Here is a 25,030-nt window from a genome sequence, read left to right as displayed (position 1 = left end):
TGTGTCCAGCTTGTTTCATTAAATGTTCTTGAGTAACGGGAATTCACGAAAAGCTCCAGAGGTGGATCTGGACCACTGACTTCAGTGGATGGGATGGAAGCCAGAAAAACACTTCTGTCATCTTACTTTATCTTATGGTTGTGTGGGTGCTCTCTGTCCCGCAGAGTCCATCTGATTCAACTTTAAACGGTTTTTTATTTATTTAACTGAATCACTTTTCTACAGAAGGTATTCCCCCCTAGAAACACACAACTTTCTGCATAAGGTCATTCACTTCTGAGGCAAATGCACCCACACAAACATCTGTGCACCAGATTGCCTGACCTTCACATTCCTGCTCGTGGACAGTCTGCTGCTTTTAAACGCAAATATGACCTGAGGTAACATATAGGGAAAAATAAAAAAAAGACTAGGTTTCAACACACACACACACACACACACACACACACACACACACACACACACACACACACACACACACACACACACACAAAAACAACGCAGAGCAGCACAGTTAAGTCATAAAACTATATTTATAAATAAAAAGACATTTTTTTTCCTTAATAAAAGAGTAGTGTGAAAGACATGGTAGGATTTTTTTTCCACTATACATTATCACAAGACAGAGTCAGAAAATGCTCTGGTTAACAGATGAAAATGCAGCAGTGTAGTGTAAAAATGACTCTGGAAGCTGGATGCTCATGTTAAGCATTAGAGAATGAAACTAGTTGTGACCAACTACGTATATATAATTAAACAAATGCATTCTTACAGTAAGAAGGACTGCGATTCTCTTGCACTACATACAATTATTTCCATTTCTTTCTCTCTTTTTAAGTCAAGCAAACATTTAAAAAGTCTGAATAAGGTCAACAGTTAGTGTTCGTTTCAGCTTTGTTACAGTTTTTTTTTCTCTCTCATCTTGTTAGGGGTCAGCAAGTGGGAATTGTAAGATTGGAAGGGGTGAAGAGGCTTCTTTTTTTTTTTTCTCTCTTTCAGTTTTGACGTGGACAGGGGTGGGGGAGGACAGAGAATGCAAGATAAGGAAGGCAAAGAGGAGGGAAGAGTGAAGAGAAGAACAAATGAAAAACATCCATGTAGAAAACCGCTGACTCATCCTCCCCTGCCGTCCGTTTCCACCGCCTCCCTCCCTCTTTCTCTCTCTTGCTTTTTGTCCTCACACAAACTCTTCCCCACCAAGGAGCGTAAAAAGGAAAAAGGCTGCTTTGGTTCAATCTTGACTGAGGGGGCTTCTTCACTGAAGAAAGTATGGCCACTACTATAAGGAAAAAAGCAAAAGAGAGGGGGAGCGTTTTCTCTTCGCACACACAGCAGGATTGGTTCCATTCAGGAAAGTGGAATCACAGCGTTGGGGTTACAGGACCTCCCGTCCTGTCACGCTGTCCTTCTCAGTCTCACAACGTCATGAGAAAGCCCAATCTGCTACTTTAATCGGCCTAAAACCTGCATTACATCACATCACATCAACGAAGAATTCTCCGGCGTTGCCCACCGCCATGCGCAGAGACTGGCGTGATCCAGTGAGCTCGGGGGGTGCAGAGGCGAGCTCTCGGCCCGGTGGGGCGCCAGGCGCAGCTGTAGACAAGTGTGGGGGCTGGGGGGGCAGGCCAGGGGGGCCGTAAACGAGGCCAGGCCCGTAGGCTATGGAGTGAGAGTTGGCGCTGCGGTGGCTGACAGAGCTGCGGACGCTGCGCTCACTGGGGGGAGCGACTGAGCGCTCGCTAGGAGCTCGGTGGCTCCTGATCTCAGGCTCGCTGCCACTGCCGCCGGACTTCCGACCCTCGTTTTTGCTGCAGTTTGAACCACTGCTTCCTGTGGACAGAGGAGAAGACGAGGTACTTATTATCCAAATGTGACATTAAAAAAACAACAAAAAAAACATTACCCTTTTTTTATTAAATCTGTATGACCTACATGAGCCTCTCCCTCCCACCTGGGTGCCAGTGAAGTGATGCAGTCAGTGCTGACCCAGTTAGTGGGAGACACTCAGGAGAGCTTCATGACTAACTCAGACATGGTCACAGAGAATTCTCTGCCTTCAACGGCTAAACATCTCAGCCATTACCAGAGGCAATTACATTCATTTCATTTTGAGCCTGTTTGCTTTTCCAGCAAGTTCTTCAGAATGATGAATGAAACCCTAACAGTTGATATGAATAAAAATGACTATAGTGCTAGAGATGCATGTTCCATGATATGATATTAAATCCACAGAGATTAAAATAATTTGTATGAGTTCACTTGAGAGACAGAGGTGTGGTATGTTAGTTTAACTCAGCACAAACATTTCAAGCAGGCAAAACCTGAAAAGTAATGAAACAAACTGTTATTTTCATGTTGTATCTTGTTAGCTAAGATATTCACCAGCAAATTCAAATTGCAGTAGTGTGCATGCATTAAATCAGGACAGAACACATGAGATGTTGTGTGCAGTCAGTGGGTCCAGCTGTTGTTGGTCAGTAAACATTTCAATTGCGTAAGCAGACTGCTCCTAAAACCACAATGTCTGGTTTTCTATTTCTACACACTTTCAATACACAAAATGCATCATGAAAATAAGGCAGCTTTGGAGCAGCTGGAAGAAATATTTTTCACTCTCAACAGAGCCAGACTGTGTCCTGTAAGTCTTTGAAGTATTATAACTCAAACAAGCACTGGACAAGTCACTGTATGGAGACATTTGTGTTGATATTCTCATCTGGGTCTATGTTGAATTCCTCTCCCTCCTGAGGCACAAGTCCCTCTGTCCCTCATAAGAAATGAGAGAATGCCAGTCTAATTTAAATATGTTTTGGAAAAACCTTGAGTGTTTGCAGACAGACAGATTGATTAATATAAAAAAAAAAGTCAAATCCAACTATTTGAAAGGTTTCAATAAACATTTTGATAAATATTTATTTGTGAAGACACATAACTCTTCACAGGTCAAGTAAATACCCAAAAGATTGATTTTGGATGTTGATGTGATGAAACTGAACCACATTCTCCTCACAGAGCTGAAATACTCTGGTTCTCCTTCTCATATCAAACATATTTACCACTGAACCTGTTTGGAAAAAATATATTATTTTCCTACATGTATAAAAACAGTTGAGCCGCTTTCTGTTTCCCCCCCCCTAAAACTTAAAATGATTGATTTTGGATGGCCTATTGCTTTTCCAGTATTGAACATTGTATCAAAATAGTTTCAGACAAACACAATACTTCCCCCTTCTCTTGAGGTTGTTTTGAATATAACTATACTGTTGATGTGATGAAACTTCCTGTTCGCACTGCACTCACCACTGTGCTGGCTTCCTGCACTGCCAGCGCCTGGTCCACCGTGGAAGGGCTGTGGCAGGTCGTAAGGATGAGGGATGGGGAACTGGTAGGGCAGGGGCATCGGCCAGGGAGCTGCCCCGGGGTGGGGGAGAGGGGGCAGGGTGTCCTGATCTGAGGCACCCCCGCTGGAACCATCGTGATCATGGAGAGACAGGTGGGTCATATCTAAGGGAGGAAAGAGGAAGAAACAAGGATGTAGACTACCGCAGTAACCACCCACTTCTATTATGTATTTGTCCTACTTTACAACAGTGCATTCAAAAGAAGTGGCAGGAAATACAACCTAACAACAAACGGTATAGATAATTTTACTGCTCACACTCCAGGCAGATCTTAGCAAAATGAAGGCTGCAATTTGCACTTACTGCCACAGAGGTCTCCAAAGACGTAGTAGCACTGCTCAGAGAAAGTAATCTTGTTCACAGTGTGTCGGATGTAGCCGGCCTTCAGCAGGTTGCTGGCATATTTGCGGGCTTCGCGGCGATCCGAGAAGCCTTCCACGTGATGGAAGAGCCAGTCAACCACATCAGAACCTGAAGACACAGAGACACACGTTCGTAAAATGTGAATTCTGCAGTTTAGCTTATTTTTTTGCCCGTTTTGGCCAGCAACAACACACAATTATCCTTGACAAGTACATATACATCTTCTGTGTAACTGAGCAATGAACCAGGAGATCTGCCGACTTCTCAACAGGCAAAATAAATTCATGGCTTATTAGCATAACTGTCATTAAACGGTTGTTGCCATGAAAACTGGTGATGGTGCTGCTTCATTAAGACAAAGAATAATCCTAAACTGAAGAAAGAAGCTTTATGTCGTCACTTTAGAATTCACAGAGCCAGTCTACAAACTGAATGGAGAGAATAAAAGAAAAGATGTGAATGCATACTGATGAAGGAAATTACAAATGCGAGTCCATGCCCTCTGCTCTGACAGACGTACCGATAAAGGCATTAGCGATGGTGATCTTGAGCCACATCCTGTCCCGCACCTCCAGGCCTGACTCTGGGCAGGCCATGGCCTTAGCAACTGTTGCCATGTCGCTGTGGATGGAGAGGTGGAAGTCATCGAATCCTGGGAAATATCACAGAACACGCGTTCAAGTAAACACAGCAGCTGAACCACATTCTCCTCACAGAGCTGAAATACTCTGGTTCTCCGTCTCATATCAAACATATTTACCACTGAACCTGTTTGGAAAAAATATATTATTTTCCTACATGTATAAAAACAGTTGAGCCGCTTTTTGTTTTTCCCCCCCTAAAACTTAAAATGAAAAAACTGCTGAGTGCTGTTATCAGGACAACTACAAAAATGTAAGTCTGTTTAGGAATAGGATTTGGTTTCCTGTGGTCTGGAGTGTAGTTTGTGTCTCTTTCTGCCTTGACGCAAATCAGACGAGATCAGGTTTGATCTTTGTTTGAACTGGACCACGACCGAGCCGGTCTTGACAAAACTCCAACAAAAGCCTGTTCATAGTGAATTAAAAGTCCTTATATCTTACGTTTCATCTAACTGGGGATTATTGCAGTCAAATATTGTGCTGTAATTCACTTTTAAAAGTTCTGACTTCCTCTCTCACTGCCTCATTTACCTCCCGTTCAACCATGATTTTTTAATCTTTTCCAGAATTCCTTGTTACTGTAATAAAACAATAAAAAGGTTGCAAACATTTTCTGAGTGTTGCACACGTTTTTCAGCATTCTATAACTCAAGGAAAGTAGATGTTTTCATTGAAGATTAACAATGCTAGGTTTCATTGCTTTTTTGTAGCACTTTTTTCCATAAAAAGGAACCCACACCAAAGCCTAACTCTCTTTTTAAACTTTACTGTAGCTACACTTTTTACCCTCCTAGCCAATTATCTACAGCACACGAAAAATGTGCCATTAAATTTGAAAAATGGTGACAGAACCAGCCAAACCTCTCTTTTTAAGTGTTGGAAGATCGCAGATATTTACCCAAAGCATGTGATCAAGTGAAATTAATGTTCTTTCTGAGAGGGAAAATCCCTAAAACTTGATCAGAAAGTGTGTTACGAGTGGAGGTATTTCTCCAGAAAGAAAGGAGAAAAAAAACATCACTGTCCTTCCAAAGATTACAGGGAGGATGAAAGTTGTGAGTTATGAGCTTAGTTTTGACAAGAGTTACTGAGCAGATGGAAGCTGTGGGGCTGAGCTCAGTAAAAAGCTGGAACGGAGAGAGGTTGCAGGAATGCAGTGAAAGGGCAGGGCCACAGTTAACAGAGATTTACTAACACGCCAGAGGAAGATAGTGATATTAGCGCAGTTTTGGAGGTTGGAGGGTTTGTGTTTGTTTAAAAAAATGTATATCCTGGAATATCAACAATCCTGTAGGACTTCTATACCTCAGAAGAACAGAAAATATAAAAGATCTTGTTCAGGATAGATACTGACTAAATAAAAGTGAATGGAAAACCACGACTAAGAGCTAAAATACAATATGTTATGTTGTTTTGAACAAAAGGTCCTTTATTAAGGGCCACAACATGCAGCCTCAGTGGGCGAAAGGACTCACGTTCAGTCTCAGGGATAGAGCTGCTGATGGAGGAGCTGGTGGAGGTGACCGTGCTCATGGAAGGGCTCATGCCATACGGAGGGTACACCCCAGTCATGGCCGCTGTGTGGGACACCCATGCAGCTGGGTCAATGGGCCGGATTGGCTCGCCTGTTGAAATGAAAGGCGGGGAAGTCATTTGGGAGTTGGTGACCTTATTCGAGCCAGAGTAACACGACGGAAGAAGAAACAAATACTCACTCCTTGGCAGAGCAAAGCAGCCCCGTGGATTTGGGTCCCAGCACTTGGCCACGGTGAGAGTAATGGGGCTGGTAAAAAAAACACGAGAGAGTTTACACCCACACTGATCTAAAAACAAACTGAAGTGTCTCAGCTGCACCTTTACAAGAATTAATTTATGTTCTGTTTAACAACTGTGGTTGGAGTTTGTGCTAATTTGTGCTGCTCACCCTGGCTTGTGCACGATGTCCCTCAGCACTCGGACTGCATCGTCATTGCTCATGTTCTCAAAGTTGATGTCATTCACCTACAGGGATAAAAATAAAACAAAAAAAATCTCTCAGGCTGTACACATAAGCTGGAAAAAACAGATCAAATCTGATTCTCAAATGATGACAAACCTCACACTTTATTGTTCCCTGTTTAAGGGAGGTATAACATTTTCACAGCCAGTCCATTAAATCCAGCTGCACAGAGCAATTAGCAAGACTGGCATTGTTTCAACATGAGGTGCCACATAAGAATAATAATGGAAAGTGAGGCACAAACTGAGTTTCTTTACCATGCAATACAGCACTTTTACTAATATTATGTGAGTGAGCGTTGAAATGTAAACAAGCATGGGATAGAGGAATAGATAAAAAGAAAAAGGTTTGTACAAATCTTTAATCACATGTGGTGTAGTGACATAATGCTAAAAGCATTTGTGGCATTGATTAGAAAAAATGTTTATTGCTCACACATTACTAAGTCTTTCCACTTCACTGCAGATGCTGGCACTTAACAACAACACAACATGCAGCCACCTACACTAGAGACGCTCGGATCAGCTCTGACGACATCTGAATCCGCAAATATGCTTGACTCACAACAACCGTTTAATGAAGGTTGTTTTGCCTGTTGAGAAGTTTTACCCAGGTAACTACCTACACACATTATTCATTCTCTATGTGTGTCTACTCTCTCTCTGTCTCAACCCACCCCCCCCCGACACATACACACACACAAAGACACACACCTGCAACAGCATGTCCCCAGGCTCTATGCGTCCATCTGCAGCCACAGCTCCTCCCTTCATGATGGAGCCAATGTAGATTCCTCCATCTCCTCTCTCATTACTCTGACCCACAATGCTGATGCCCAGGAAGTTGTACTTCTCTGTGAGGTGGAGGGGAACAAGCGAAGCAGCAGGGATGTAATTAAGAATTAAAGTAGAACAAATTGTTAACATTTGTGTATCTTCCGATCTAGTGACAGGACTTTTTGAAATCTGGCTCAATGGATGACAACACAAGGAAGCTTTATTAAGGAAAAAGACAGACTACATATTTATTCATTCAAATGCAACCATGTTCTGTGTACATCTTCCGAATAGTTAAGTCACTTACCCATGTTGAGGGTGACGGTGATGATGTTCAGAGACATGGTGGAGTCTGTGATGCTGCTGAATGACGACGACTGGAGGGAAGAATGAAATGGGAGGAAAGCAAAGAAATACATTTTCTTAAAGAAATTTAGGTATGATTTGCAGTCCTGTACTTCCAAGTGTGTGCGTGGTCTCACCCTGTCAATATTGGAGGCCTTTGGTTTCCGTCGGCGACGGCGGTGTCGTCGCATTAGACGAGAGGAGCTCTGTTCGGTGGAGCTGCTAAACCTGAATACGAGAAGATATTTAGCATTTGGAATATACTACACACATGGAAATGCTGTAACACAACACACTCTAATGTTTGATCTAATCATGACTAACTATGTGACGATGTGATTATGCTAACTTTAGTACAAAGCAAAGACGAGATAGATATAGAAGCAAAAGAAGAGTTAATGCTGGTGTTGCTCTTCACTGCTGGAGAAAGCTCTTGGCAAGTAAAGAAATCACGTTTGATATAGAACTTGTAATGTTTCTGCTAAATTGCTAAGTAAACAGCTGTTAATTATAATGTTGGCTATGCAGCAACAGCAAAACTTAAATATAGCTCCTTTAAATAAGAAATTATACCATATCATTTCAGTTATCTTTTCTACCTAAATCAAGTTTACAATCCAGGACATAATCTAAATGAAAATACTTGTGCCGAACCATAATCAAATTGTCTTCATGTAACTTGTGTAAATGTTGTATGTAAACCTCCCTGTTCCGCACATAATAACTTTTATTATATTTCCATAATAAAAGTTATGCTGGCCAGGAGTCAGGATAGCTTTAACCGTTTCTGCGACAGCATCCAGTTAACTCAATTTAGAAGTTATGTCCTGACAAAGCCTGAGTTGGCACCAGTATCAAGACATTTTGTTGAGGCGAAAAAATCCATTTCATTCTGCAGCGGAAAGAAACGGTAAATCAGGTCTATTAGAGCTGCAACAACAGGAAAAGTCATCCTGGGAGATGCCTAAAGGCTGAGAACAGCAGAGGCTTTAACGTGGGTTGCAGATATTTCTACGAGCCCTGGAGGAGAACCAGGGGGTGACCCCAAAACCGCTAGACAATTAGTCTGTGCTAATCTCTGCCAAAAGCCATCATCTGTAAATGTAGATGCTTTCCTCCAGCCAGATAGCTTTTCTGAGTGAACAAGCTAAACGTCTGACCTGCTGGTTGCGTCGTCATCCTCCGAATCAAAGCAGGAAGTGGACTCTAACTCGCTGCTCATGAAGGACGAGCAGCTGTCGTACTCTGCTCCTCCGCGCCCCATTGCCCGCGATGAGAGGCCATTCTGCCTCCCACCTGCAGCAAGACGACATCATGATCAGAATGCATGTGACACATGGAAATTAAGAAGTTGTGTTAAAAAACCAAGGATGTAACTCTAACATTTCTCAGCAAAGACAGCGAGACAGGTTTTAATTTGTGCCAATTTGGGAGAATCATTCTGAAAAGGTAATCAAGTCCTTGAACACAATTCCTAAAACATTAAGTAAAACGAGAAACATAAAAACACAAAAGCTGTTTTCAGACATGCACTGAACAAAACTTTTCTGGAGATTTTCTGGAGCTGAATGTGAGGAACCAATAGTCCCAATCAGATAATCTCGACATTTCTCTGAACTTTCAGTGCCATGTCTGGAAAATGTCTGAGTGAGCCCACTTGAGAATACAGCAGAAAAATGTCTGGAAAATGGAAACTGGAAAAGTGAGCAAGTTGACAACATTTCTAACATGCGCCAGAAGCAAAGCAGAAAAAACTAAAAAATACATATGTCTCAGGATGGGGAAAAGTCGTCAGATACTGTACGTAGAAGAAAACACAGACAAAGATGTCAACTTGTTTACTGATGCAAACTAAAACATTTTCCTGTTGTGACCGGGCATGACCCTAACAATCTCCCACTGCGTTCTTCCCATATGAAAGTCCAGAGAATGCCCAGACCCAATGGAGGAGTTCATGTCTGAAAACAGCTTAAGTTACAGTTTTCTGACCGTGGTCGTTAGTGTGTTTCCGTCTTGGCCGCTCCTTCTCTCTCCTTTGCGACACAATGGAGCCGGTCTCTGTGTCGTTGTCCAAACTGTCTCGAGCGCTCGCTGCTTTCCCACTTTAGACAGAGCGAGAGAACAGGGGAGAGGGTGGGCATTAAAAAAGAGAAATACAATCGATCAACATCAGTGTAGCAGTTAAGTTCATTTCAAGTTTATATAAAGTACTAATTTTTAAAATCACATCATAAACTGTATCAAATGTAAAAGCTCTGGCTCAGTGTGGTTGAGGATTCACTCTGGGGCTAAAAGAAATTGAAGTTGTTGTGTTGGTTGACTTTTTTAAGTCAGTTGAAGATTTCTGTTCTATTACGATCATGTGTCTTTTACACACTTTACACAGATTTACTTGAAGATAAATGTAAAAGCTTTTAACAAATACATTAAAGAACTAAAAGACTCGTAAGAGGGAAGCATGACTGAGAGAAATCCGTGATCTACTTTACCAAATCAAAAGTTTCAAAAGATTTATTTCCAGCATGAAGATAACTTGTTTGATGGGTGGAAGAAAAATTATTTTTCCTCCTCAGCAGTCACACTTTTTCTATTCAATTAGCTGTTTCCTGTGTAACTGAGGTTATTAGAAAACACAGATGTGTTCATTCAAGACACATACGCAGAGCCCAACAAAGTACACGTGGCATCTCTCGCTCTTTCACACACCCACAGAATCAAGCGTTACACAAACTCGCTCTTTTGCACATTAGACAAATATGCAACAAGTCTTCTCTTGAGTGTACTGACTGATAGGAAGGTGGTCTAGAATCTCCGATGCCCCCGGTCCTCTCCAAAGGGGGTGTCGGTTCTATACTATCTGCAACTGAGCCGGTGTCTGTGTGGGCCCCGTCTCCCGAGACCAACTGTTAACAAAGAGAACAGAGAATCAGGTCAGTCTGAGGGGTGAGACAAAGACAGAGAGGGAAGAGAACACATGAAGACATAGAATAAGTGGGCGGCAGACACACGTCAGGGCACTACTATATTTACACTACACCATATTCAGGATATCTTGTTGTACTATCACAGCCTACAGCCTGAACAGCATTTATAGGCGGTACGTAAACTATTACTACAAAATAAAACAGCTAATAGCTACAAATGTGCTCTTACTTTGGGGACTAAAAATGCTTCCACAAATACTAAAAACTTATTTGCCTTCTCCTAATTTCCCGCTGACAGAGCAAAGCTGTCCAGAGGCAGCTATGGATTAAAGAAAGAAAGAGAGAAAGAAAACACAGAGTCAAGAGTTGTGGTTTGTCTACCTGACAGCGTTGCCTGAGTTACCACAGTGTGGGAAAAAGTGGGCTCCAATGGGCCGTGAGCGCTCAGAGGAAATTATTTCACCAGCACATTTTAATATTAGCACATTCAGCTGTTTACATTTCCATCTCTTTTTAACTTCCAACACATTTCAGGGAACATTTTTAAAACCCTGTCTAATGTGGTTCTTAAGTTCTGTAGCATCTTGGCTGTTGTCCATTGCTGCATTTGCTTTTGCATGCAAAAACTAACTTAAAATCTAACAGGAGATCTGTGTGAAGCTATCTGCTCTATTAGCAGCTTGAAGGGGGTTACAAGATCAAATTTGGTAGGAGCTGATGTAATAGCTGAGCTATATACATTTCAGTATAAACTGTATCTGTTGTGTAAAATAATAAATACAAAATAAAGAACCGCAGCTGTTTACTAGATTCCAGGGCAAAGAATCATGTTCTGTTTTTTCAGAACACCAGGTTCATTTTCACGTCACGTGTCTAGAGTCATATCTCATGTTATCATCACCACACCCATCAAGTCTATCTCACATTATCTCCATAGTGCTTAGTTGTACCATTCCTGAAACCAAACTAAATTAACTTTCTTTACCCATCACAATTTCCCCACAACCCCAGGTGATCAACAAGATGTGTTATTTCTGTCCACCCAAAAGTCCAAAACACAAAGATGTTCAGATTATGAGACTGAATGTCAAGAAGAAGCATTAAATTTCCAACATTGAGAAACCAGACACTTAAAATATTTGGCTTTTGTGCACCTTAATTGATTTTTACTATGAAAGCTTTGCAAGGGAAGAAAATGGGGGCTGTCCAATAACAAATGAAAAAAATAGCAGATTAATTGGATCATACTGCAACTGGGCAACTTGTCTTAAATGAGATAGATTACGGCAAGGATTTTAAAATTAATGACCAGTTCAGAAATAATACAGCAAACCATTGTTTCATTAAAGACAGTAATTAAATAAGAGTAATTATTGTTGTAATGATGTGCCGTACAACTAATCATGTTAACCCTTTCTCAGTTATATCTATATATAGTGTGTATGTGTACTATCACATTTGGAGTCCACTTCAGTACATTTCATTTTTACAGCAGGACAGTTGTAGCGCACTAAGGTGTAAAGATTTAAATAGGCAATATACCTTTGTGAGCTGACAATAAAATAAACATGGCAGACCCAGGGTGCTGGCCCATTGTGATGATGTGGTGTGATGCTAGCGAGCCAGGCCCCTGGACCCCAGAGAGCAATCAATCAAGCCAACAGATGAACGGTGGAGACAAACAAATGGACACAACGTAACAGGAATAACAGCTCATTGTACACGGAACATTTCAACAACCCCCAAGAGATAAACATGTTCTCTCACACACACACACACACACACACACACACACACACACACACACACACACACACACACACACACACACACACACACACACACACACACACACACACACACACACACACACACACACACACACACGAAGAGGGGAACTGGCTTTGAATTACAGCAAACCAAACCTCTGCGCACAGTCTAATGAAAATGACCGCAAGAGAGGGTAACACTGGAATGAGCACACTGGATAACGCACACCAACATGAAGCGATAACACTGTTTTGATGTCCCTCAAATAGGATCTAATATAAGCACACTGTACGAAATTAACCAAATGCATAACCCTTTCACAACACGACATTCTTTCTCTCAACTTTGTTCTCTCCTTTCGCTAAGATTCAATCTTCTTGTTAGATTGAAATGCAGTGAAGCTCTTTGTTATGGGTGTTTTCCTCCTATCCTGTGATTTCACTTGTTCTTAATCCAATTTCAACGTCGACAAGAGAGGAAGGCCGACTGTGCACCAACACCAGATGTCTCTAATTTTGTGGAGATGGGAGGATTATTGCTTAGAGCCTCTAAATCAAACACTACATAACGTAAGCACGTGTATGTATGTGGTGCAAGTGGTGACTAGCATATCAAATTAATAATAAAAAAACAAACAAACTTTGAAACACAGAAAAAAGGTGCTTAAAAACACAATAGGAGAAAAAGATCACGCTGTTCATGTGTGTGTTGCTCCTCGGGTCATTATGTGATAATGATATTATCACGCAGATGCATGGAGCCCCTCCCTAGAGATGGAGTATGGTTGTCACTGGCCGACAGATGGGAATCTCTGATATACATGAACGCACGCAGTTGCCACACAGACATGGTGAACACAGACAGAAGCACACCAACGAACAAATAAACAAACCAGAAAAATGGCTCCCGGATGTACGTTAAACCTACCCATGACACCACACGTCCATTAAAACAGGGCAGCTTAGCGTTGTCATCGGATATCTCCTCCTTTACCACCCTGTAAAGAGAACAAAGCTTTGTTTCAGTGAACCTTTACCAACACAAAAGCTCTCGGGGCAATAAAACATGTGGCTGCATTTAGATGCAATGGAGATGGGCGAAACTTCAGCAAGGGCAGACACTGACAACTGGGACAACCAATGCTGATTTAATAGTGCACTTACTACACTACTATTACACTGCCAGAAAAACAAGATATACTGCTTACACAAAGTGCCTATAGAAAATGTCAGAGCGAAGTATTGTGTAGTGACAGAGGGAAAACAATTGAAATGTCCTCAATGCAGAGATAAAACTGTTCCCTGATACTTTGTAGATGGTAACATGAAACTATGGTGAAGAAAAGAAACAATTAAGTTAGGAGAAACTATTCAGCATGCTGCCCTGTATTACAAGTGGATGTGGAAAATGAACCAGAGAAAATTGGCTTACTTAACATGCATGATCTGTCAATTAAGATTTGAAAGGCTTACAAATTAACACAATTTAGCACTGTTCAAAAGAGAATATCAACAGAATATCAAGGTGAAACCGGACATCATTATGTTTTAGAAGCTACAAGCACAGACTTGGAAAACCAGTCAAAAGAAGCCATCTTGGTCAGGCATAATATAAACGCAATGCCTGTGGTCAAATGGTACTAAAAAGGGAAATGCTTGGGTCTGAAATTAAAAACAGTCTGAGGAACATAAAGATTTCCAGGATAAACATGATTCCTCTCACATGTTTCAACCAAATAATAAAAACAAATAAATGTTTTGATTGATCAATCTACAACGGGCTAAGGATCACCCTGTTTGAGTGCTAAGAACAGACGATGTTGCACCTTGTACAGATTGTTAAACCATATGAGGCAGATTGTGATTACGGGCTGTAAAGATAACATTTGATTGAGGTGTCAAATGGTTCCTATCCACCACCTTGTCACTTCAAGCAAACAAATCAGGCACAAATGTAGCAGTTGCCTCAAGGCTACAGGTCGGGACAGGAATGGTTGTGCATCTTGGTCAGTGGGAGTTTCTGTCAGGATCTCCAATCTCTGTTCCAGTCAGACGGGTTGCTCGATCTAAACCAACACAGGTTGGAGTAAAGGTTTCACTATCTAATTTACAGGATATCCAGACCACTCTTCCCAACATGGACAAGGTGGGCCCCTCTCAAAACATTTCTTCCCCACTTGCCAACGTCCAGGAGTTGTTGCCCCACCCTGGAGTTTGGAATTAGCCAAAAACAACTTGGGAAACCTGGCTGAGCTGTTTAAAAATAGTACATTTGCCCGTTTCTCTGCTGAGCAGAAGTCCCTGTCTGGAGGCACATAAAACGTCTACTTCTCCAGCCTTGTTTAAACACAAAGGGACGTGCTCATAAAGCTGCCACGGTGATGAACAGGGCATTCCTGTGTTCAACTCCGCATTCCTCGGGCTAACAGACAACAACAGCGGGGGCCTGCTGGACTCACTGAAACTGGCCGTGTACATTCTGACATTAGCATGTTAGCACATTAGCCTGGTGGTGACTGTAGTAACTGGTTATTATCAGTTCAGTCAAATACTACCATGTTCCCCACTTTACCTAAAATGGGTCACAATGCCAGCCAGGGTTTTCTCTGGGGTCCGTTAACCTGACAAACACCAGGCTCGGTGTGACAAAGTCAAGGCACCCGAGTCGCGTAAGCTAGCCGCACCAGCAATGTAAACAAACGGGGTCAGGACGTTGAGCAGAGCTGCTAACGCTGCGAGCCCCGTCGCTAGCAGCTAACAAAGGAACTGCAAGGCATTGAGCTAGCTAATGATCGGCAGCCAGGTAACGTTAACACTGATGACAGGCCGGCTGAATGAGGTAGTAACCAAGTTAGTGTTAATCTAGCTGCTGTAGCGTGAGGAAAACCCCGGAGCCCAATGCCGACTCCATGTTAAACACGATAAACCCATTGGACAGTTACCCGAAGTCATCATCCATAGATTTGAAGAAGAATTTGTAGTTGGGCTTCTTCAGGACGTTTTTGAAGTCTGCAAGGGTGCATTTGTCCGCCGGCACGGACACTTTCACCAGATACGGTGTCTCCTGGTCGTCGAGGTGGTAGATAATCTTGGTCTCCCCCATCTCGGACTGCGGCTGAGGCGAGGCAGGCAGGGTGCATCAAGCCGAGGGCCCGGCAGGCTCCCTCTGGGGCCCCGACTCCCCGTGGCGCTGGCGGCGGCTGTGCCGTGGTCTTCCCGGCTCTCCCCGGCTGACCGACTCGCTGCGTAGCCCTGGTTCTCTTCTTCTCTACGCCAGCTCGCCGACGCTACGCCAGCCTTTTAAATTCGAAGAAGCACCTTGCTCCGCCGCAAAGCGTCCGAGCCCCGTCCGACGATTTAACTGCGTCAGTTCCCGTTTGTATCAGACTCCCGACAGCGCAGTGGAGGCTGAGAAACGAGTGGAAAACAGAGAGAAAAGCCAGGAACGAGAATCGGTATCTGGAGGTTCTGGTTTCTCCGCTCGCCAGCTGCAGGCTCCTACTTTGTTGCACACGAAACTGCACACAACCGTCCGAGCCTCTCTCAGAAGTGCGCCACCTACAGGAGAGGAGGAGAGTGGCAGCTGCGCGAGGCCTGCTGCAGTGCATACAATCAACAGAGGCGGTCCTACAGAGCGGGGCATTGGGGGCACCCACGCTGCAGGTATAAGGTTATATGAGCAACATACCGTGGACCGGAAGTGCAAATTACAACAGCAAAACACAACGACGAATCCCCCCCCCAAAAAACCTTTACATAACACAACGACAAATCTCAAAACACAACAGGAGAAAACACAAATCCCACAGCAAATCACAAAATATAATAAATCACAAAAAAAATCAAAAGTATTCCTGTTAAAACATGGACAGTATTTCCATCCAATCAGTGACTAGCCGTGTCAAAAGCAGTTACCGTTCTTTTCTTTTAGATGTTAATGCCTTTGTGTTTTGTGATTTGCTGTTGCGATTACAGATTAGTTGTTGTTTTATTATGTACCATTCCCCTCTTGTCATTTTGTTTTCTTATTTGCTGTTGTGTCTTGCACCTCAGGACCACCATGGTGTACAGATCAAAATGGAAATAAGTGCTCTTGATAAGGAAAACCTTTAGGATGATCTGGGGTAATGCTTGAACACCCCTTAAATCTGCACCCACTCATTATCATAACACACTTTAGCATTTCATGTGCAGGAGGTGGAAAAAAGGTTCATCTCATAGGACTTGTATTGTCACGTTCCAGAATGTTTCAAAAAACAACAACAAATGTTTTCCAAAGTGCTTTACAAAGACATGACATTCAGATAGGTACAGTAGATGGATAGAAAGATAGAATGAAACAGCCTTCAGGTTTTTACATTGTCCAGTGTTAACTTATATCTCATCACTCATCTCCTCGAACATTAAGACTGTGTTGTCACAAAGACAAACACAAGACATTCCATTACAATGGTTGTGTTGCATTTAGTGTATGTATGACTATGAAAGACACTGGCAGACCTGAATAGGACACAGTCGTCCACAGCTTCATCAGCTGGCCTTGTATTATTTTGTGGCGTGGAATAGATGTAACCTGTATCTGTTATCCTTCACATTCAGAAACTGGCAATTTTTCAAACATTTACAATTTATTGTCCTCTGACGTAGAATGTTTTGAAGTTTTCGGGAGATAATTGTGAAACCTTGATATGAAACTGGAGCATCACTTCTTTTTCAACCCCAAGTATGAAATACTACAAAGTCAAATGTCAATATTTACAGAATCTGCAGTTTATTGGACTGAATGGAGTTTGATTTGTCATTACAGACAACACAAAGGCGAAGAGTAAATATAACATATCACTCAATGAATAGTCAGTGAAAGTGTCTGGAACAATCAATGAATGGGGTAGAAAATGGTGTTCCAGAAATAGACATTAGGATCTGTCTACTTTTCATCCGAGAATAAAATATGACTGATATCTTCATCATCATCATTGTTGTCATCATCTACTGAAATCCTGTCAATTCAGTATAATAATATTACATACAAATACAAAAAAGTGGGGAGAGGGGGTTTGGTCTCTTTCTTTTTTTAAATAAACTCTCAAGTGTGCTGAGGAGCAGAGTGGTAGCCGGTCTTAATCATCTAGGAAGTCATCATCAAGGTTAACGTCTGTGGTGTCGATGTCATCCAGCTCCATGTTGTCAAGGTCCACGTCCAGCTCGTCCAGAGTCTTTGTTGAAAAAGGTGCACAAAAGGACAATTATTACCATCTTAAGTGTCCCAATTATCAAATTTTATGTGAAAATATAACTTCAAGAATAACTTCACTCCACAACCACCAATTCATTAACTTCAACATAAAGGGAAAAAACATAAGATTAAAAAAAAATGTCAGGTCCTTTACACAATTGTAATAACCATTTAGCTCCAAAATAAAATTTAAAGTACAACTTAAAAAAAACAGGTGAGCAAGTGGCACTGAGCACCCAGCAGACAAATGTCTTAAGAAAAGATAAAAACCAACCTTATCTTTGAGTGAAAATTCTGGTATTTCCTCCTCCTGTTCCTCCACTGCTGTGGGATCAGCAGGTTCAGGTTGTAAAGCGGCCTCAGGTGCTGCTGCTGCTGCTGCAGCAGCAACAGAAAATTCTGCCATTGAGGATAATAATTTCTCCTCTTCCTCTTCCTCCTCATCCTCCTTCTTCTTCTCCTCTTTCTCCTCCTCCTTCTTCTTCTTCTCAGGATCCTGTGTTTGACAGAATCAGGCAGCTAATGAATGTATGAATTTCTTCCTATAAATTCTATTCCACCATATGACCTATACACCATGTTAAGCTTGTGAGAAGCCACTGGCGGAAACTGATATGCGAGTCAACAGAAATGTTGAATACAGTCAACAAACCTTTGTAGGAATGAAGGTTCCTTTGGGCTCGTATCCTACAGCCTCCTCAAGAATGTTCCTGTCTTCATTGGGCTGAAAAACATATGGAAGAGACGATTGACAAACTATAGAAATATTGTTTGCATACAACACAACACCTTTTTGTCACTTTTTAAGTCATACAACTCACTGTGACAAGAGGATAGTCCGTTGCAGGCCTGGAGGTGCCCAAGCAGGTCTCTCTCAGATAATACTCGGCTGCAAAGGCTTCTTTCAATCCGGGGAACAGATTCTCATACTCTGTAGGGTCTGCTAAGGATTCAGCCGCCTGCAACGAAGATTTAGTACAATGTGTCATGGTCAAGAATAATATGCACAAATAACTCTCCAGCATCTACACTGATGCAAATAGTTTTCCTTGATTTTTCTTCAGGAAACAACTCTTGCTGCAGCAATATTGTTTCTGGTAAACTATGACTGCAACAACAGGACTGACCTTCTGGTTGACCTTCGCCAGGTTCTCCCTCCACAATTTCACCACACGGGACACCTGGCTGGGCAGGTAGGTGCGAGCCAGGAAGGCAGCCTCAGGTAGTCGGTTGGTCCTGATCAGAAGCTCCAAACACTGATCCAGTCTGAGAAAAGAAGATAGAGAAAAGTTAACAGTCATCATGACTGATCCCTTTCCCTAATTTTGTTCGCTAGTGTCACCACCTTTAAGTCTCCCACATTCTATACTCACTTCCCCTGCAAGAAGTAGGTCATGAAGGCCACATTGTTTTTCCCGTCCCTCTCTGCCCCCTCAGCCAGCTTGCCAACCATTGTGGCGTTACCAGAGGCTGTGGCAAGGAGGAGCAGGCCACCGTAATCCTGGGCGTGGTGCAGACATTCCTGGGCCAGGCTGAATTGACACTTGCTGATAGCAAGCTCTGCTAGCTGCTTCCATTTCTGCTCCGACTGCAGAAGAAAGGACAAATATGAGAAATGTGTGTAACACAGAAAATCTTTGAGAGCTTTTGTGAATTGTATGGCAATGTTTCTAAATGATGAAACATGTGATTTGAAAAAACCCAGCTAGTATGCTCTTACCTCCGCCTCCACAGCCAGCTGATAAGCAATCTTCAACTCTCCCAGCTGCAAGGCCAGCTCAAACCTGTGCTCTGGGTCTGTGGACACAGCCAGTGCCTGCTGCTTGAAACCCTGCAAAGACACAGATTATAGTCATTATCATAATGTATTATCAGATCAAATATAAAAAATATTCAATCTTTTTGCTGAGTTGATTACAAAAAATACTGCATCTTTGCTGAATTAAACTTATAGAAAAATTCAATGACAAAGAAAAGCGCTACTGTTTTCCTAACCTGTTTCTCCAGGAAATGGGCCACCCTGGTCCGCTGCTCTTTTGGAATTGTGGGCAACACCTTGTCAGCCATCCCAAAGTCCCTCCTCATTACAGCAGTCTGGTACTCCAGGACGGAGACCAGCAGGGAGTAACTGACAATATTGAGCTCCTTGTCTCCGAGGTACAGACGATCATCTTTGGGTATGTAACCCAGTAAGTACATGGTTCTGCAGGGAGAGAGGGCAGCAGGTTTAATAGATACACAGCAATCAAGATGACATTTAGAAGATAGCAGGATTTTTTTCAGGCTTTGCGAGAAACAATCAAGAGCTTAAATTCAAATTCAAGATAAATCTCTCTGTTTAATTACCTGTCCAGATGAGCAATTGTGACAATCTCTCCTCCAACATAGTAGTTTAGTCTGTTCACAGAGCTGGTGTAGATGAAGCAGTCTCCGACCCAGAGACCAGTCTTCACAATCTCCTGGATCTCTCCCTGGACCTGGAAAGAGACAACAGGGACAAAAAGATTAAAAATCAATTAAAAAGGTAAGTATGGAAAGTAAAGTGAAGAAAACATTCCATCTTTCTAAATAAATAGCACCTAACTGACTATGCTGGATAACTGAATATTTTAGCACACAAATACAGAAACATACTCCTAATAAGGGATGTGCACACATCCAAACACCCACCTCAAAGGCATCTTCAATACCATCCTCAGTCACGCCTTCATTGTTCTCATGAGAGGAAGCTACTTTATCAGCCAAATAACGCAGGATGAAGAAGGACTCCTCTGTAGCAATGCAAACCAGCTCCCCAGAGTCTGACCAGAAGATCTGAATGAATTATGAAAAAGACGAAAGGTTAGTAGAGAAGATGTGAATCAGACAAAGTAAAAAAGCCAGTAAAGAAAAACAATGATGGACATTTATCATTTGGTAAGCCTATCTTACGTGTTTAGGCTGGATCTCAATGCGGCGGACCAGCTCCGTGTTCTCCCAGTCGTAAAACGCCAGGCCATTCACTGACCTCACCCCAAGCAAGAAGCCTCCATAGATCCCTGAAGTAAACACATGAACACATCTGGTGAGGAAAACCGTCGACTTCCAAAACCCCAATCCCACCACTCATCAGTGTTCTCATTACCTTCCGCTCCAAAGTCAGGCTTAAAAGATTTTTTGTCCTTGAAATTTTTGAAGAGTTTGACGACACTGTTGCTTTCTCTGATGGCATACCTGTAATTAAAAAAGATGTTGCAGTTAGCTCTCAACTCTCTGGCACAAAGATAAAGAGCAGGTAGGTATCTCTTTTCAAACTGCGTACTTACTCAGAGGAGTCATGAGCCCAGGCAAACTCCTGAGCTGAACCGAAGCTCTTGTTCCTCAAAGCCATGGCAGTGTAAATGATGTACTCTCCATCTCCGCAAACCACAACGAACCTGGTTTACACAAAAGTTGATAAATGAGTGACCTCTGATAGAAATCTTATTGTATATCCATCGTTTATCTGGCTGCCGAGGACAAACATTTGGAGGCTTGTGTCTGTATGTTTCTGTGTCTGTGTACCTTCCATTAGGGTTATGCTGGATGGTTTGAGGGTAAATCTCACAACTGCCCATGTCTTTGACAGCTAGTGGCAGCCTTTCTCCATCCTTGATTTCGGCATCACCCATGGCCTTCAGATTTGCCTGCTGTATTTCACTGTGTTTGGCCCAGATGATTTTGCCATTTGTGTCCATAGACATGGCTGGTTCCTCACGACCCACCTGCAAAGCAGAAGAATAACATTGTATGTATTTGATTATACTATATATAGTTGAATTGTGTACAAAACCTAAATGTATTTTTCCTCCATATTTAGGATTTTGAATGTAAAAAGTTTAAGTAGAGCTCCTTTATTTTGATTACACACTTCTCATAGTGCGTTTAATAATTGAAAATCCAACGGGCTTCTTAAAAATGACTCCTTCCTCTGCTCACCTTAATAATGATGCTGCCTTCGTCGTAGCCCAGCGCCACATTGTTGGAGCCCCTGAGGCCACTTACACACCACACTCTCTCCATGCCGTAGTTCAGTGTACTCTCCAGACGGTAAGTGCTCGAGTGCCAGATACGCACCGTACCTACAGAGTGAAGAGGTAACGTTACATACAGCAAATATCAGTAAGATCAAGAAAGAGATGAATTGGGGTGATGTTTGTGTGCAGAGTAAGAACAAGTGGAATTCCTCCTCACCATCCTCTGATCCAGTGATGATGATGGGCAGCTCTGGGTGGAAGCTGACACAGGAGACGTTCTGGGCGTGGCCCTCCAGAGTTTGAACACAGGTCTTGTTCTACCACACACAGAGGAAGACTTTAATATGAGGGCACAATGCTAGGGCTCTATGATCAGTGTTCTGTAGGCTACTGACCTTTCCAGAGAAAGAAGTAAATAAAAAACACTAGGGGGGAATCATAAAGTTTTCTAACCTGGTAGTCCCAGATCTTGACTTGGCGATCATCAGCCCCTGAGATGAGGTAGGGCTTGTCTCCTCCACTGTAGTAATCAATACAATTGACTCCTTTCTCATGGCCCTCCAAAGTGAAATTGGGAGATGAAGAACCAAGCTGCCACACCTGAAATAATCCAGTGGACATGACAGAGAATCACTGAATGTGTTTCAGAGACTGTTTCTGAAGAAGTTGCAGCACTGTACATTAAAATTAACAACAGCAAGTGGTTGCTACCTTAATCGTCCTGTCCAGGGAGGCACTGGCAAACTGATTATTATCCTTGGGGTTAATAACAATCTGCATGACATAGTGAGTGTGACCCTCAAACACCTGACTGCAGGACCACTTCTTCTCCCAGTCCCACAGCTTGATCAACATGTCATCTGTGCAAACACAGAAAGGCATTCATGCATTAGTGATTAACTCTATGTACATTTGACAAACAAGGTAAAAGAGGAAAGTGCAGTGCGCCACCAATTATGTCATCACAAATTCACCAGCTTACCACTGCTGGTAAGGATGTATGGCTGGGTCGGATGGACAGCGATGCAACGGATGTAGTCAGAGTGGGCCTCAAACATGTGGACCCGCTCCAAGGTGTTGTAGTTGAACACACGGATCTGCATGTCATCCTGTGTGAGGAAGAAAACAAATTCAATACCAACTGAAAATGAAATGTAAATTATCTTGATAAACACAAAAATATACAAAAGATTTAAAAAAGAAACTTGATCAGATGTCAAGTTGAAGCATAAACGATGTGATGGGAAACCATAGCTCAATATTTTACTACCACAACAAATCAAACAAGTTCAAAATCGTACTCTCTCAGTTTATTCAAGTAGACTACTGTCATGAACCCACAGATTCATGGACATAACTCACCGCTCCTGTGATGACCCAGTTCTTCCTTGCCACAAACTTAGAAGCTCTGACAGGAAGGTCACACACTTCGAAAGTCTTCACGAGAGTCTGGTGGGGGAAAAAATGTCAGACTTCATCTCTGACTGTATAGTCAGATATTCAATCAATGACTTTTAAACATCATTCTCCCCATATTACCCAGAATAAGAGGGCCAGTGACTGGTGATCATACCTGTGTTTCGTGGTTCCACACACAGACGCTGCCGTTGTAGAGGCTGGCCAGCATCCATGGCTCAGTGGGGTGGAGGTCCACACTCTTCACCCGGTCTGACCTGGCTGTCAGCCGCCGCTTAATGTCCAGCCTCAGAGGCTGAAAACACGGAGGACGTCAGTGTCTCTTCGTACATTGTTCGTATTCTCGGCAAAAGTGTAGCTAAGTATTTGATGATTTGCTGGAATAAAAACACCCTGACGTCCACGTAAAGACAAGGGAATAAAGCAATGGTAGCTGCTAGCGAGCGATTAAAGGGCCGGATACATTTAATCTCTCTAACAATTCCATAATTGTAACTCGTACAATTGAAACATTAGACAGCGGACTCAAAACAAATGTCAAGGCAGGAATTCAAGTCTGCAAACAGCAAAGTTTAGACATGTTAATAGCCGTTAGCCACAAGCTAACTAGCCGATAAGCTATTAACGACAGTGTATTATTATTTGACAATGTTTCACAGTCATTCTAGAATAAACCAGGAGACTCATAAGACTCTTACGGAAACAATAGAAGATATGAAGTGATTTTAAAGGTGTCCTACCATATTTTATCCCCGCGTTGTCGCTATAAAATCAGATAAATGTAGCGGTCGGTCTCTTAATGTTGCGATTTCAGTGAACAGGGACACTGACGTGGAACTTCCTGAAACGTAATCTCGCGTGAGTTGCGCTGAGGAAGTGGTGACGTGACATGAAGCTGCTGTTTGTCTTTGAGCTGCTGCATCGACGAATCAAAAGTCTGATCAGTTTGTGTCTGTCATTGATGGACAACGGAACAGGCCTGTTGGAGTCAGGCTCAGGGGCCCATAGAGTCAGGGGCCCATAGAGTCAGGGGCCCAAAGAGTCAGGGGCCCAACGAGTCAGGGCCCCCCCTCAGCTCCACCTGAAAGAGACACATGGCTGCTGACTGCAAGTCCAGAGAGATGCACAAACACAAAGATACACACAGAGAAACTTGACGCAACAACAAACCCAAACTGGGAAAGCAGCTTAATGTTGCTGTGCATCAAAGGTTTGGAACAAACTCCCACCACACATCAGACAAGCTACCTCTTCTTTTTTTTAAACACAATTGTCTTTATTTCTTATTTCTTTTTATACCTTTTGCTAGTTTTATGGTTTTATCCAAAGTCTTTATTTTATTGCCAACATGTTCTTACTGATCTATCTTATTTCATTTCTTTGATTTTATTGTAAAGCATTTTGAGCTGCATTTAATGTTATAAAGGTCCTGTATAAATCACATTTATTATACTATTATTATCATTGTAAAATAAAGACACCAAAAGATGCAAAATTAGAAGAAATATAACAACAACAGGGACACAAAACAACTGCACAGAGTAGACTGCGGACCCCCATCATGAAGATGACAGCATCAAAGCAGAACTGGTTTGAATACAACATCTCTCATTCCTTACGTTGTACACATTCAGGAGTGCAGTCAGTTTTCCAAACACACAGTATCACTTCAGTGTTTCCCACATCTTCATGAAATTAAGAAAAGACAAACTATCACTTTGCACTTAATATTAAGCACATGTTATATATCAACATAGGATTGTTCTATTTTAAATCCTTCAGTTTGTTTATTAGTGACAATGTAGGAGGAGTAGCGTCATCAATCATGTCAACTTTTGCAGACATAACACATAACTTCATTCGCTATTGAGTCTGGTCTATTTTCAACTAACATGTAGTATCAGGCCAGATGTTTCATTTTCAAGGTTAAGATCCATTGGTGTCATTGTTTTTTGTTTTTTTTTTAAATCAGAGCTCAACACAACTCACCTCACTTCCAGGATAGTACCATTTTTTGTCCAGCAGATGGCGAATATGATCCTCTCATGAAGAAGAAGGGTAAACCATGTAAATTACAAGTGATTTCAAATATAGTGGTGTGATCTTTGACTTCCTTGCAGCCTTGTTGTGCCTGGATACACTAGTCAAAAAGTCCCTTTGCT

The 25,030-nt window shown here is 42.3% G+C and overlaps 2 protein-coding genes across 2 annotated transcripts; both read right to left on the bottom strand.

The window, feature by feature from the left end:
- Positions 1-514: 514 nt before the first annotated feature.
- On the bottom strand, positions 515-15,797 carry LOC118118224 (segment polarity protein dishevelled homolog DVL-3). The gene is made up of 15 exons (XM_035171242.2): positions 15,164-15,797; positions 13,150-13,219; positions 10,316-10,431; positions 9,518-9,630; positions 8,689-8,824; positions 7,666-7,756; positions 7,491-7,560; positions 7,121-7,260; positions 6,333-6,409; positions 6,124-6,191; positions 5,884-6,033; positions 4,288-4,419; positions 3,708-3,875; positions 3,304-3,507; positions 515-1,833 (listed from the first exon to the last, which is right to left on the bottom strand). Exons 1-15 carry the CDS (start codon positions 15,322-15,324, stop codon positions 1,475-1,477), a joined length of 2,055 nt encoding a protein of 684 aa, XP_035027133.1. The 5' UTR covers positions 15,325-15,797; the 3' UTR covers positions 515-1,474.
- A 1,172-nt stretch (positions 15,798-16,969) lies between these two features.
- Positions 16,970-23,740, bottom strand: copb2 (COPI coat complex subunit beta 2). The gene is made up of 22 exons (XM_035171063.2): positions 23,609-23,740; positions 23,026-23,163; positions 22,815-22,901; positions 22,435-22,561; positions 22,164-22,312; positions 21,906-22,052; positions 21,670-21,769; positions 21,415-21,557; positions 21,001-21,200; positions 20,763-20,873; positions 20,582-20,670; positions 20,389-20,495; positions 20,128-20,271; positions 19,804-19,934; positions 19,453-19,660; positions 19,178-19,288; positions 18,831-19,045; positions 18,585-18,723; positions 18,279-18,416; positions 18,110-18,181; positions 17,732-17,953; positions 16,970-17,437 (listed from the first exon to the last, which is right to left on the bottom strand). The coding sequence occupies exons 1-22, from the start codon at positions 23,609-23,611 to the stop codon at positions 17,342-17,344; spliced, it is 2,877 nt and encodes a 958-aa protein (XP_035026954.1). The 5' UTR covers positions 23,612-23,740; the 3' UTR covers positions 16,970-17,341.
- Between the last annotated feature and the right edge of the window lie 1,290 nt (positions 23,741-25,030).

This window comes from Hippoglossus stenolepis, chromosome 11 (assembly GCF_022539355.2).
Source record: "Hippoglossus stenolepis isolate QCI-W04-F060 chromosome 11, HSTE1.2, whole genome shotgun sequence".
In the NCBI taxonomy this organism is placed as follows: Eukaryota; Metazoa; Chordata; class Actinopteri; order Pleuronectiformes; family Pleuronectidae; genus Hippoglossus; species Hippoglossus stenolepis.
Note: the sequence above shows the minus strand (reverse complement) of the source record. Positions and strands in the feature narration are given on the sequence as shown.